Source organism: Phocoena sinus, chromosome 19 (genome assembly GCF_008692025.1).
Source record: "Phocoena sinus isolate mPhoSin1 chromosome 19, mPhoSin1.pri, whole genome shotgun sequence".
Classification (NCBI taxonomy): Eukaryota; Metazoa; Chordata; class Mammalia; order Artiodactyla; family Phocoenidae; genus Phocoena; species Phocoena sinus.
This window is the reverse complement of record NC_045781.1, coordinates 12,174,498-12,188,926: the sequence shown is the minus strand read 5'-3', so window position 1 is coordinate 12,188,926 and position 14,429 is coordinate 12,174,498. Positions and strand designations below refer to the sequence as shown.

The 14,429-nt window shown below is 56.2% G+C and overlaps 1 protein-coding gene across 2 annotated transcripts in view; it reads right to left on the bottom strand.

Annotated features, from left to right (window-relative positions):
• AKT2 (AKT serine/threonine kinase 2) overlaps window positions 1-14,429 on the bottom strand; it is a 52,342-nt gene that overhangs the window by 6,229 nt on the left and 31,684 nt on the right. For both annotated transcript variants that reach the window (XM_032612439.1, XM_032612438.1), the window contains 9 exons: window positions 6,755-6,908; window positions 6,138-6,269; window positions 4,548-4,613; window positions 3,394-3,462; window positions 2,485-2,607; window positions 1,250-1,378; window positions 818-1,032; window positions 282-369; window positions 70-172 (listed from right to left, as the gene is read on the bottom strand). In XM_032612439.1, coding sequence (XP_032468330.1) covers window positions 70-172; window positions 282-369; window positions 818-1,032; window positions 1,250-1,378; window positions 2,485-2,607; window positions 3,394-3,462; window positions 4,548-4,613; window positions 6,138-6,269; window positions 6,755-6,908 — 1,079 coding nt within the window. The remainder of the gene's footprint in view (window positions 1-69; window positions 173-281; window positions 370-817; window positions 1,033-1,249; window positions 1,379-2,484; window positions 2,608-3,393; window positions 3,463-4,547; window positions 4,614-6,137; window positions 6,270-6,754; window positions 6,909-14,429) is intronic.

Genomic DNA, 14,429 nt, shown 5'->3' with positions numbered 1-14,429 from the left:
GCCAAGAGCAGACCCCACCCCTCCACCGCCCAGCCAGGCCCACGGGGAGAGGGGGCCTCAGACACTCACAGCGGTCCGGGGGTGTGATTGTGATGGACTGGGCGGTGAACTCGTCGTCAAAGTACCTTGTGTCAACCTCAGATGTGACCTGAGGTTTGAAGGGTGGCAGGAGCTGTGGAGGAGACGAGTCCAGGCTCAGGTCCCTGAGGAGTGGAGGCCTCAGCCAAGGTCACCCAGGAGCGGCCGGGCTCCCACGGGGAGCAGGCAGGCAGTGGGCTCACCTTCTTCTGCACCACGTCCTGCCAGTTGATACTGAGGAAGAACCTGTGCTCCATGACCTCCGTGGCATCACTGGGCCCCCCGCCGAGCCTGGGCAGAGACGGCCATCAGCACCCGCCTCCCGGGGCAGCCGGGGCCTGGGAGACGGGCTTTCGGTGCAGGCCCTGAACAACCTTTAACAATTCTGTCCCGCCACAGACCACCACCTCACAGAGGAGGGAGCTCCTGTGCCCAGGGTCACATCCTGCGAGCTGAGAGGGTGGGCTTGGCAGACGGCCGCTTCACATCCTGGCTCTGCCACCCTAGGCTGGGTACAGGGCCACCCTGTTCCTCAGTGTCGCCATGAAACAAGGCAGGGAGGCCAGAGGGCTAAGCACAGGCCTAGCCAAGGGAGTGCTCCCTAAGTGCCAGCTGTGGGGACGATCAACACACACCAAGCACCCCACGGGCGACTGCACCTGTGGGCGCTGCCCCCTCCGGGCCGAGGGAAGTGGCAGCAGGTGACACTGGGCTGGGCAGGGCAGACGCCAGCCCTCACCTCTGCTTGGGGTCCTTCTTAAGCAGCCCAGCAAGCAGGGACTTGGCCTCAGGGCTGAGCGTGCGCGGGAAGCGGATCTCCTCCATGAGAATGAGCTCGAAGAGGCGCTCGTGGTCCTGGTTGTAGAAGGGCAGGCGGCCACACATCATCTCGTACATGACCACGCCCAGCCCCCACCAGTCCACTGCCCGGCCGTAGTCGTTGTCCTCCAGCACCTGAGCAAGGGGGGGCGATGAGGGGCCAGGCCCACATCCCCCGGGGCCAAGGCGCTGAGAGGGGCCCGAGGGGGACACGGCCCTGCCCGGGGCTGGGAGGGCCACCTAAGGAATTGGAGCCCTGCCCTCAGAGGGTCTGGGCGGGGGAAACACACAGGGCTGAGGGCCCCCTCCTCCCTTGGCCTCACACGCCCCTGGGCCCTCCAGCCCCAGACACCTCGGGCGCCAGGTATTCAGGGGTCCCACAGAAGGTTTTCATGGTGGCCCCATCACTGACGCCCTCTTTGCACAGGCCGAAGTCAGTGATCTTGATGTGGCCATCTTTGTCCAGCATAAGGTTTTCCAGCTGTAGGAAAAGCCAGTGAGTCAGGGACACAACGTACCTCAGGGTTTCCTGCCACCCCTGAAACCCCACACGCCCCTGCCCTTCCCTGGAGGAGGCTGTGGCCTGGGGTAGTGGCAGCTGTGCCAGGGGCTCCAGGGGGGACCAGAGGTCACACCCCAGCAGAGGGTTAGGCCCTCCGAGGCTCAGGGAGAGGCCAGACCCGACCCCTCCCCAGCGCCCCCTGCCCCCAGGGAGCTGGTAAAAAGCGGGGCAGGGAGAGAAAGGAGCCAGGTCCTGCCCAAACTGCTTCCCCGACTGCGGGCCGCGGCTGTCACACTTTGGACGTAAGGAACACTGTCTTTCTTTCTCCTCTTTTTTCCTAAACTTAACACAAATGGGCACTTTAGTGGGCCTCTGTGTAACCTCCGCCAGGTCAGTAAAGAACACCACCTGCCCCTTAGGAGCCCCGCGTGCCCCTTCCCTGTTATTAGCCACCACCTCCTCCAACACAGAAAGAACTTTACTTCTCTGCTTTTTAACATTTTTTCCACCTATATATACACGCTGTAAACGATGCAGATTGGCCTCATCTGTCCTGGCTTTCCCCTCAGCCTTAGCCTGTGAGACCCACCCAGGCTATCGTGTGTGGCTGTAGTTTGTCCTCTTGAACTGCTGTGCAGAGTTCCACTGTGTGGATACACCTTCATGTCTTTTACCCACTTTCCGACAACGGACACTTGGGTTGCTTCCAGTTTGGGGTCAGTGTACACAGCGCCGCTAGGAGCTGGTGCGTCCACATTGAGATAGACACAGGCACCTGTTCCCGCACATGCTCCTAGGGCAGAATGACTGTCTCACAGGGGACACGTGTGTCTGGCGTTGGTGGGCTCAGCCGGGCCATCTCCTAAAGCGCTTGGACCAACTGACACCCTCTGGCTACACAGCAGGAAGCCTGGAAGGGCCCCACGTAGGGCCACCTGCTGTGGAACCACCCACCTTGGGCCTGGGTGGGAGGCTCAGCTCCGAGAAGGACAAGACATACAGACCCTCCATGGAAAGGGAAGCTCAGCAGACGGGCAGAAGGCCTGTACACGGCCTGCCCAGCCAGGAGGCGACGGCGCGCTCACCTTGATGTCACGGTACACCACGTCCCGCGAGTGCAGGTACTCCAGGGCTGAGACGATCTCCGCACCATAAAAGCGGGCCCGCTCCTCCGTGAAGACGCGTTCCCGGGACAGGTGGAAGAACAGCTGCCAGCAGAGGAGGCAGGGGAGGTGAGACCCCGGCCCAGAGGAGGGGAGGAGGGGACCGTGTGCGGCCCCGGCACCCAGCCCACTGATGAGGTGACACCTGCCCCACGAACCGGCAAGTGACGGCAAGAAAGCCCAAGTGAGGGGCGGTGAGTAGAGAAGAACTCACGTGAGCAAAAAAAAAGAAAAGAGAAAGAAAAAAAGAGCAAGGGATAAAGAGCAAAGGATAGACACCAGGCGCTGAGTGGAGAGTGAGGGGGGTGGCAGGAGGGGGCAGGCGAACGAGGAGCGACAGCCAGCAAGCAGAGGACCACGACTCAGGAGCAAGTGACAAGCTGTGAGACCAAATGGGAGAGATGAAGCCAGTGAGTGACACCTGCGTGGAGAGAAGGGTGTGAGGGGCGAGGAGTGGGTGACGGTGAGCGACAGCAAGTAGCTGAGCGCTCTCATCAGGAGGCCGCACTGACAGCAGAGGAACGGGGGATCCTGGCCCGCAGACGCTTTCTCGGCGCCCTTAAGAACGTCCTCGTAGCGCTGTTGGCCAACCACCCACACAGCCCTCTGCACAACTTTCTGGACCTCGGTTTGCATCCTGCCTACCAACTCACTAGCTGTGGGAACTTGGACAAGTCACTTAACTGCTCTGAGCCTGTTTTCCCTCCTGCACGACAGAAATGGTGATGCCTGCCTCAAGGGGAGGGGGGCGGATGGAACAAGATGACACCCAGCAAGTCTCCCTCTGCCCCCCACACCCGGAAAGGCAGCCAGGGGGCAGCCGCAGCTCACCTCGCCACCGTTGGCGTACTCCATCACGAAGCACAGGCGGTCGTGGGTCTGGAAGGCGTACTTCAGCGCCTGTGGGGAAGGAAGGCGGCCGGGCTAGGAGGTGGGGAAAGCAGGGCTCTCCGCTTGGCCCTGGGAGGCAGGGGCGCTGCTGATTCTGCACACACACACCCCGGCTCAGGCCATGGGGATCAGGCGGCCAGGTTTCAGATCTCAGCTTCACCTTTTGTGGCGTATGAGTGAGCTCAGGCCCTGACAGCAGGGAAGGGGTTACTGTGCTCAAGGATCCTGTATTCTGCCTTCAACTAGGCCTCCAAGAGGCACAGCCAGGGGAGAAACTATGTTCTGAGCAACCAGAGCTGTTTCACATCTCTCCTCCTCCCATGTTACAGTCAAATGGGTAAACCTACACACACATCCACATCCACACACACGACGTTTGCTGGCTGGGAGTTGGCAGTGGGAGCCAACCCCCAAAACAGGCTGGACAAGCGATCTGCCAACAAACAAGTAGTTCTCAAACTGCGTTCTAAGGAGCCCTACAGAGAGGTCCTAAGAGAACCCTTAGGTGACCCCCTGCTCACAACAACTCTACTGCTCCCTGTCGTCTACGCTGAAGAACCTGGTAAGATTTCATTTGAACAAGTGCTTTGGCTCAGTAGGACACCTGGCCAACAAGTGAGCTAGAGAAACAACCCGTAAGCCATCTTCAACCTGGTCCATTCAACTGATGGCTGCTGGCCTTGATGGAGGCTGTAGCCAAAGAGGCGTCTTGTCTGCTCAGCTAAGTCGACAGGCAGCACAGTAGTGACACACCTGCTCCTAGGATTGCCTCTTAAACGTAACAAAATAACGTGCCCACCGGACAGAGTGCCTCTAACCCACAAAGACGGCAGCCACGCTCTCCTGGGGCCATCTTACAACCTGGTATCATCAATCGGCCGAAGGCACCATCTACGAAGAAGCTGCCACCCCTGGTGTCTTGGTTCAGGCTGCCCGGAGAGCCCACAACACCGTGCCCCAGCCATCTGGCCAACACCAAGTTTTTTCTTCACAGTGGCAGGGGTCAGGCTCTTCCCCTGCGCTCTGTCCTAGGGGGCCGGCCTGGAGGCCCCACAGGCAGGCGAGGCCCTGCGTGGGACAAGAGTGCTACTCACAGTGAGGAACGGGTGCCTGGTGTTCTGGAGGACGCGGCTCTCGGTGACCGTGTGGGCGACTTCATCCTGCAGACAGAGGCTGGGTGAGGGGCTGGAGGGTCCCACCACGTCAGCCACACCCCCCCGCCCAACTTGAGAGATGGGAGAGCAACATCTTGGTGATATCCAATTCCATTCCTAGTCAATACACAGACAGAATGCTACCATTCACGAGCCCTGATGAAACAGCACACCCAGGCAAGCACACTCCGTGGCTCGCTCTCAAAGCCATAAGGCGAGAAGCTGATGGTGACTTCACAAGGGAGGATCAGGCTGTCACCACCTGAACCCACGGGCCAATTCTGACATCCCTGGGAGGGGGGGTGGCGAGCAGACATTTTGAGACCCCTAAGGTGATGCCACAGGCCACGGGAATCACCACCTATAAATGTTCTTGAAGGACCTGGATCTAATCAGGACGCTAGGCTGTGAGCAGTGGTTCTCCATGTGTGGTCCCCACACTGGCAGCATCAGCGCCGCCTGGGAACTTGGAAAAATGCAAATTATTGGGCCCCCTCCTTGGACCCATGAATCAGAAACTTAGGGGGCGGGCCCAGCACAGCGTCACAGGCCCTCCCCTCCCAGGACTCTAACATGGGCTTGAGTTTGGTATCTGAGTGCACGGCAGTAGCCCAGAGAGCTGCAGTGCCCAGACACTGGCTCTGCAAGGGGCAAGTCTGTCTCCAGGGGATAATGTAATAACATCGGTAGTAATGTCAAAGAACATTTTTGACTGTCACAACTCGGGGGTGGAGGGGTGCCCTGGTAGAGGCCAGGGGTGCTGCTACATGTCCCACAGTGCACAAGACTGCCCCACAGCAGAGAATGGTCTGGTCCAAATGTCAGTGCTGAGGCTGAGAAGCCCTGCCGTGGACTGATGACACCAGGGATTGTTAATTCTGTTGGATATGATCACAGTACCGTGATTATAGTCTTTAAAATCATCATCTGTCAAAAATACACATCTAAGTAGGTATGGCTGAAGATCTGTGACGTCTAGGACATGCCTTAGAGTACTCCAGAACAACAAACGAGCAGGGCAAAGGTAATGAAACAAGACTAGCCAACGTTAGTTAATGTTGACGCTGATGACTGCTAAATCGGAGTCCATTATATTTATTTTTCTTTAAAAAATGTTATGTACATTAGGAATTTCCTATTTTAAAAACTTTAAATAAGGAAAAAAAGGAACAGAACTCCATTCCTGGCCCAGCCTCCTCCTGAGACACCCTGAGCCAGGCCCCACCCTTGTGGCCTCCCCACAGGCCCTCTACCGCCACAGGGGCTTCCTTCAGGCCTGACAGCACCTGCTGGGTGAGGCCCCAGTCACACTCCCCCCACCTTCCTTCCTGGTGCCCAGAGGGTGGGGGACTCAGCAGGCAGGGCCCCACTCTCTGGGCCTCAGGCTCCCCTTCTCTGGGGACACACGGGTTGGGGGACACAGCAGCAGACCCGGGAAGCGGCCCGCCCAGTGCGTGCTCCTGACCGCCGTCAGGCTCCGAACTGTGTCCCCCACAGCGGCCAGCCCGCAGCAGCCCTGGGAGGGCCCACCTTAGCGATGATAACCTCCTTCCGCAAGATCTTCATGGCGTAGTAGCGGCCACTGGCCTTCTCCCGCACCAGGATGACTTTGCCAAAGGTGCCCTTGCCCAGGAGCTTGAGATAGTCGAAGTCATTCATGGTCTGCCCGGGATGGGGAGAGAGTCGGACAGTCAGTGTTTGGCACGTGGCCCATGGGAAGAAATTTTAACAAAGAAAAGAGAAAAATCAAAGGACACTGTTGCCAAAGTGCTCAGGCAGGAGCAGGAAGGGAGGCTCCGGGCAGCAACTGTTTGTTCTGAAGTGGCCTTCAGACCGAGGCTCTCCCACCATTCGGCTCTCCCAGGGACGGGGGCCCTGGGAGGCTGAGCCTAGGGTTCTGACGTGGGGGTAGACAGGTCTTCACAACCCCCCGGGATAAGGCTGCCCCTCACCCTGCGGGCCCAGAGCAGTACCGGGGCATCTACAACCTGAGATCACCCAGTCTACAGGGCAGTCATGAAGTGTCCTGGCTGGGCCCGTGCTCGCAGTATGGCAATCAAGGGCGGCAGGGCCAGGGCTGAGAGGGAGGGGGGTGTTCACAGACTGGCAGGCCCCAACCGCTGGCCACCCGCCTTCCCAGCACTTACCACCTTGGCCCGCGCCTTGCTAACTGCCACTTCCATCTCCTCGGCTGCACAAGAGTCGCTGGGGGAGCCACACTTGTAGTCCATGGGATCCGCACCTGGGCCCCGCTGCTTGAGGCTGTTGGCAACCATTTGGATGGCCTGCATCCACTCCTCCCTGTGTGGGGACACATCCAGGGAGCTAAGAGTCCTGGGGCGCCGGTGCCTCGGGGCAGGAAAGGCCGAGCCCCATATGCCCCACGATGGACGAGCAAATGGTCAAACACCTTCGGGCATTTTGTTGAGATGTGTCTGACCTGGTGGAGCTGGAGGGACCAGACTGAAATTTGACAGACCCTCTGGCTGTGGTGGGTGGGAGAGGGCAATAGCAGAATAAGGACAGAGACCATCTGTGTCCCAGAAGGGGCCTGACCCGAGGGCCACTTGAAGTCAGGCAGTAATTACATGGCTAGAGGGGAGATTGCCTTTCTTCACAGCCCCCTAAAAATAAACCGCCGCCCTGAACCCTGAATGAGAGACGGTGCTCCTCTGAGCCCCTCAGAACGAACGACAAGCTCACGCGTGCACGTGACCAGTGTTCTGCAAAAGAGAATCAGAGCAGAAGGAGGCATTCATTAGCCAAAAAAGCTGCAGATCCTACAAAGCAAGAGGTGACCGACATGACTCCCTGGAGGTGCCTGTCTGCTGGGAGGACATGTCAGGGACCATCCTGGTGGGGCAGGGACCGGGGAGAGAAGGTGGCGGACACGGAAGCAGGTCCCAGCAGAAGGCAGACGGGTTTAAGAACAATACACTAGTTCTGTCACTCATGATTTAGAACTTGCTGGGAAAGAATTTTCTTTTGATACTTGCAAAAGTTCTTTCTGTAGAGAGGGAAAATGCATCTAGGAGAAAAAGGTAAAAAAGACCACACACCAAAAAGAAAAAAATATGAAGCTGAACGATACTAAATTGTCCACACCTCTCCATCATTTGGGACCCACCACACAATTTTAGGTGGCTGAGCCCAATATCTGTTGAACCCCCCATGGATTTTGCTTAGGTCTATAAAAGCCACGTGAACAGTTCTGGCTGAGCTCCGTGCCTCGCTGAGCAAAGCAGCCACCCAGCCGACGGGTCCCAGCTCACACCTAGAAGCTCTGCCTGTCCAAGTGGCCTCACTCACATGAGATCACGTTTCCTAAGACAGATGCAAGTGTACCATGAGCGCAAACATCAGGTGCTGGCACACCAGCCCTCCCCAAGCCCGAGCAGAGCCTGAGGGCCCCGTAAGCCACATATGTCCACACCCCGGCACAAGGCCAGGGATTTGGTCTGTTCATACATGGCGTGAGCCAGCACCCCGGCAGGTACTCGGTAAGCATCTGGGGAGTGACTGGCAACCCACACCCCGAGTGGCCCCAAGCCCAGCGCACACCCAGGCAGAGCAGCGCGAGCCTCTCCCCTCCTTGACCCACTGCCTCAGGTTGGCATTTCTCAACGCGTTTTACCCATGCCCTCTTTGGAACAAATAACAGTACAAATCCCTATCCCTACATTAATATTCCTGTTTTTCAAAAAAATAGGGGTAGGGGGAACATATCCCGTGATAGGCTTTACCCGATCATAACTGTCCTCTTAGAAATTTTAAAATGTTGACTTTGGGTCTATGACTGTGGACTGGAAAAAAAAAAAATCACCGATCTCCTAAGACATGCTGAATATACTAAAAAGAAAAAAATACGCATATACCTCACATATACAGATCTCGAGGGACTGTCACATAAAAAAAGCAACTTGCAGACCAAGATATGTAGTGTGCTATCATCTTTGTAAGGGAGAACGCAGTCCATCAACAGGAGCCTGAATGAACGAGAGACTGGAGCTTCCACACCACAGGAGGGAGCACGGGAGGCAGCTCTGTGGGGCCTCTCTGGGCAGCAGAGCTAGTGCTCAGAGCTGGGGCTCAAACAGCAACTCTGCCACCTGGGCAAGCCCAGGCCTCCCAGCTCGCCCCCTCCTTGGTACACTGGGGGCACTGAGACGCTAGTGAGCTGCTGTGTGCAAAGCCTGCACCCAGAGAAAGTGCTTGACTCAAGGATGGGGCTAAAGACACTGGTGAGACCTGGACCCAACCCATCTGGAGCCAGAACCCACGGAGATGCAGGAGGCTGGTCGGGGGTAACTCTCCCGCTGCCCGACAAGCCCCCGATCCTGTTCCAACTGGACCGAGGTGGCAAGGTTGCAGCACTCAGAATTGCAGAGAAAAAGCAAGGGCCTCCGTCCAGGATACTCCCCAAGGGTTTGCAACATGGTGTCTGGGGCAGAGGGGAGCTCCTACCCAGGGCCAGGGCTGACGTGCCTTCCAACCCTCAAAGGAGAGCCCCCAGGGGAAAGAGCCTCCTGCCCCGAGGGACACGCAGAGAAAAATAACACACACCACCACATTCCATGCTCCTCAAGAGGGCTGGAGGGGGAGGGGCCGTGCTTCTGATGAGAAAACTGAGGCGCATGGAGATGGAGTCACCTGCGGAGAGGTCAGGAGGCTAGGAGGCAGCGGAGTTGAGCCCCGTGCCTGGGCTCCCCCCGGCCCCGGCACCACACTGCCCGCCCTGATGAGCTGCAGCTTCCTCCCAGACCAGGCCCACCAGGCCCCGGAGGAGCAAGCAGGGCAAACTCGCGGGAAGGCTCAGGGAATAAGGGCCACCGTGCCGAGGAGCCCAGGAGCGGGCGAAGGGAAAGCCGCCTGTCGGGAGTCCTGCCCCTTCCCGGAGGCAACACCGGGCAGGCCACTTGACCTTCCAGGGCCTCAGTGGGCTGACACGTGGAGCGGGGACCAGAGGGTCGTGTGAGGGCGCACACGATACAAAGCACTCAGGACAGTGCCAGGCACAGAGAATTCACCCAGCCAGCCTGCAAATCCCTCCCGAGTGTCTTCCACGTGCCAGGCCTCGTTCTGGGTGCTGAGGGTGCAGCAGGGAACAAGCCCCACTGGAGCTCCAGGCCTAAGGGAGAAGACAAGTATGTCATGGCTCAAAGGCAGGGGCTGGAGAGGAAGCCCCTTCTCAGAGGGTGGTCAGGGAAGGCCGCTCTGAGGAGGTGGCACGTAAGCCGGGATCTGGAAGACACCCCTGGAACGTGGGACATCCCCAGTGCCAAGAACAGGGACTTAGCTGTGAAATAAATGAAACGGAGGGAAGGAGGTAGGCCTTCGAAGTGCCAAGAGGGAAAAGAATACAGGCAGAGTGACCAGCGTGGCCAAGGGCCCGAGGAGGGAGCCTGGGGTGTCTGTGGAAGGCACAGCAGGTGCCAGCATGTGTGGAGCCAACAGAGAGAGAGGAATGGAAGGGATGAGGGTAGGAGCGAGGACAGGCCACACCCGGCTCCACGAGCCACTGTGTGAGGGAGTTATGTCTTGATCCTTAACATCACAGGAAGTCCTGGAAGGGTTTATCAGGGGGGTGACAGGATCTGGTTTCGGCTTTAAGTAGGCAGCTGCTGTGTGGGGTACGGACTGGGAGTCGAGACAGGAAGCAAGAGGGGCTATGGTAGTACCGAGGCAAAAGGAGCCAGTGGCACAGGAGACGGAGGAGAAAAAAGACACCAACAAGTGCGATTCCATGGGGCGCCCAGGCCAGGCGCATCCACATCCATGTCCTCTTCGTCCCTCACGACAGCCAGGGAACTGAGCCCCACTGCGAAAGTGGCACGGTGGCTGGTCTGACTCCAGACCCCAGGCCCCAGCCCCGGGCTACCCTGCTGAGCAGAACGAACTGCACCCTGGAGGGAAGCTCGGTGAACTGGAGGTGGCCGAGCTGTCCTCAGTGCACAGGCCTGTCCTCGTCACAGCCTCAGAAATAACAGCTGACTGCTGGTCTAATGGCAGATGGGGACCTCTTTCCCTAACAAGGGCCCTCCTCTGAACCAGAGGGGTGTTCACAGCTGGAGGGCATCTGGGGTCTCCCTCTGTTCAGACACTCTCAGATGGGCTGACTTGGCTGACCCAGGTCCAGCCCTGCCTGGTAGGGAAAACCCAGGCCCTTCCGATCTTCTTTCTTTTACTCTGCAACTCTCTGTGCCTCAGCTTCACCATCATTATGCCTCTTCAGCAGGTGAGGAACTCCCTCCTAGAAATGTTGTGAGGATAAATGAGTTAATACATGTAAAGACCTTAGAGTAAGGTCTGGCTCAACAGAGCATTCGTTCTAATTATTCTTTTATTCATTCAACAAACATTTACTGAACACCTAGTTATATTCCCGGCACAAATAAATAAATAGGAAATGTCAGGAATTCCCTGGTGGTCCAGTGGTTAGGACTCCGCGCTTCTACTGCAGGCCCCTGCAGGGCACGGGCTCGATCCCTGGTTGGGGAACTAGGATCCCGCAAGCTGTACTGCATGGCCGAAAAAACAAGAAGAAAAAAAGAAAATGTCACACCAGGTAGGGTAGGTGCTATGAAGAAAAATAAAGCAGGGTAAAGGTAACAGTCATGGAAGGCAGAGCAGGACACTCTGAGAAGGTGGCATTTGAGCAGAGACCTCACAAAGAGAACTGTAATGATATCTGGGGAAAGAGGATTCTAAGCAAAGGAAACAGCAAGTGCGAAGGTCCTGAGGTAGGAAGTGTGCTTGGCATGTTTCAGGAACACCATGGAGACCAGGGTGGCTGAAGTTGAGGGAATTGGTGGTAGGAAATGATTCTGGAGAGGAGTCCAGATCACGGAGGACTTTGTAGAGTAGAGCATCAACTTTGGAGTTTACTCCAAGTGGAACTAAAGCCACTAAGAGTCCTAAACAGAGAAATTACAATGTAAGATTTACATTAAAAAGATCACACTAGGGCTTCCCTGGTGGCGCAGTGGTTGAGAGTCCGCCTGCCGATGCAGGGGACACGGGTTCGTGCCCCGGTCTGGGAGGATCCCACATGCCGCGGAGCGGCTGGGCCCGTGAGCCATGGCCGCTGAGCCTGCGCGTCCGGAGCCTGTCCTCCGCAACGGGAGAGGCCACAACAGTGAGAGGCCCGCGTAACGCATAAAAAAAAAAAAAAAGATCACACTAAAGTGATGCACTATTAAGCGTACCTGCCAAGACCAAGGGTCTGCAGACTTCTCCTGGAAAGGGCCAAATAATAAATATTTTAGGCCTTGCAGATCACACAGTCCCTGTCACAGCTTGGTCACTACTCAATTCTGCCACAGGACAGCAAAAGCAGTCATAGATAATTGGTAAATAAACGGGTGTGTTATGTTCCAATAAAACTTTATTTATGAAAATAGGAGGCTAGGGACTTCCCTGGTGGCACAGTGGTTAAGAATCCACCTGCCAATGCAGGGGACACGGGTTCGAGCCCTGGTCCGGGAAGATCCCACATGCCGCAGAGTAACTAAGCCCGTGTGCCACAACTACTGAGCCTGCGCTCTAAAGCCTGCGAGCCACAACTCCTGAGCCCACGTGCCACAACTACTGAAGCCCGTGCGCCTAGAGCCCATGCTCCACAACAAGGGAAGCCACGGCAATGAGAAGCCAGCACACCGCAACGAAGAGTAGCCCCCACTCACCACAAGTGGAGGAAGCCCGCGCACAGCAACAAAGACCCAATGCAGCCAAAAATAAATTAATTAATTAAAAAAAAAAAAAAAAAGGAGGCCAGGCAATAGTTTGCCAACCTTGCTTCAGACCTTATTTCTGGTTTACAGGAAATACAGGCACGGAGGAACAAAGAAAACAGTGCCAAAAAGCAAAAATAAGACACATCCAGAGTATGCGACATCCTACAAGACAACTAGTCTGGCTTGTCAAAAAAAAAAATTAATGTCGTGGTCGGGGAAGAAAGACAAAGGCTGAACTAGATTAAAATAGGCCAGAGACAACATGTACCTTGGTTTTTCAAATCTTGGTCTGAAAAACAACATTTTGAGGACAACTGGGGAAATTCAACTACGGCACAGATCTAGAGAGGATGTTAGTAAATACATATTATCAATGATCATCTCAGGCATGATAAGGGCACCAGGATTCTGTAGAAGAAAGTCCTTACTCTTAGGAGATGCCTGCTGATGTATTAAGGAGAAACGTGTCACAAAGTACGAACAGAAGTTCAAGATACAGCATAAAACACAGCCAGGGAGGCTTCCTAGGTGGCGCAGTGGTTGAGAGTCCGCCTGCCGATGCAGGGGACACGGGTTCGTGCCCCGGTCCGGGAAGATCCCACGTGCCGCGGAGCGGCTGGGCCCATGAGCCATGGCCACTGAGCCTGCGAGTCCAGAGCCTGTGCTCCGCAACGGGAGAGGCCACAACAGTGAGAGGCCCGCGTACCGCAAAAAAAAAAAAAGCAACACAGCCAGATGAGGCAAACATGGCAGATGCTGAACTGCTGAACCTAGGTGCAGGGTATCTAGCTGCTCATTTACGATACTGTTCTTTCAACTGTTCTGTCCACCTGAAACAACAAGTTGGGGCAGGGAGTCGGGGAATCGCTCTAGGTGCCCTGGGGGGAGCTGACTGGGGGAGGAAGTGAGCAGGCCACTGCAGCATCCAGGCAGCCACTGGTCACCAGCGCGGCCCCTGTCGGTCCTCACCCCGCCCCCACCCCTCCCCAGGCTCAGGCCTGCACAGGGCAGTGAGGACAGCCACGAGCAGAGCAGCCTCCCTCTTCTGGGTTTCTGGCTCACACCTTCCCTGGGGTTAAGGTCAGCAATCTGGGGTTTGGTCTCAGAGCAATCCTATCAGATTTCTTTCTAGTGGCAGTGGCAGGTATGGAGAGAAGGAGGAAGCTGGGGGCTCTCTAGCCCGCACAGTCTTAGTAAAGGGATTCTTCCCCACGCCAAAGAGCATGGTACCTTCCTATAATGGAAACTACAGCAGGTCTCTCGCCTACTAAAACGTTTTGCCAGCTCCCCACTGCTCCTTCTCCAGGCTTGCGAAGTGTGTGCCAGGTACTGCTGAGTCAAGGGCTTCCTGTTTATCATCCCCCTGAATCTTTTAGCAACCCTGTGACAAACCCCAATCGATTCACTGCTTGCCAAGCCCTGTGGGGACCTCCATCTGGAGTCCAGGCGCCAGCTGAGCTTGCCAGCTTCAAGGCCTCCACTTCCCCTCTTCCAAGACCCCTGGCCCTTGATTCTTCAGTGATGCTTAACCCTCTTGTCCCTGGAATGACAAGCTGCCTCGCCTCCAGGCCTTTTCACATGCTGCTCCCTTTTCCTGAAGCCACCTTCTTCTTCCTATCTCCACGGCCAACTCCTACCCATTCCTCAAAACTCAGCCCAACACCTAGACCCTATGCACCTACCGGTCTCAATTTGCTTTTACTGGCAGTCCATGTTTCTGTGCCCAGTTTTCATCTGAGTAACACCTCAGCTGGCCTGCGATGGTCACCCTGTTCCCCATGGTGGGGCAGGTATATTTTTAATCTTGGGAAGCTTTGCAATGACAATTACGGTATAGATGACAGTAATATGTCTTATGATACTGTGTTGTGTATGCTCTAGAAATGCACTGTCCACTAGCCATATGGGGCTATTTAAGATAATTAAATAAAATACAAAATTCCGTTTTCAGTCTCATCAGCCACATTTCACATTTCGAATGCTCAACAGGCACATGTGAGTAGCGGCTACCCTCTTGGACACCACAGCTGTTGAACATTTCTATCATGGCAGAGACTCCTCTTGGACGGCACTGTTTTAGGTTTCTCCA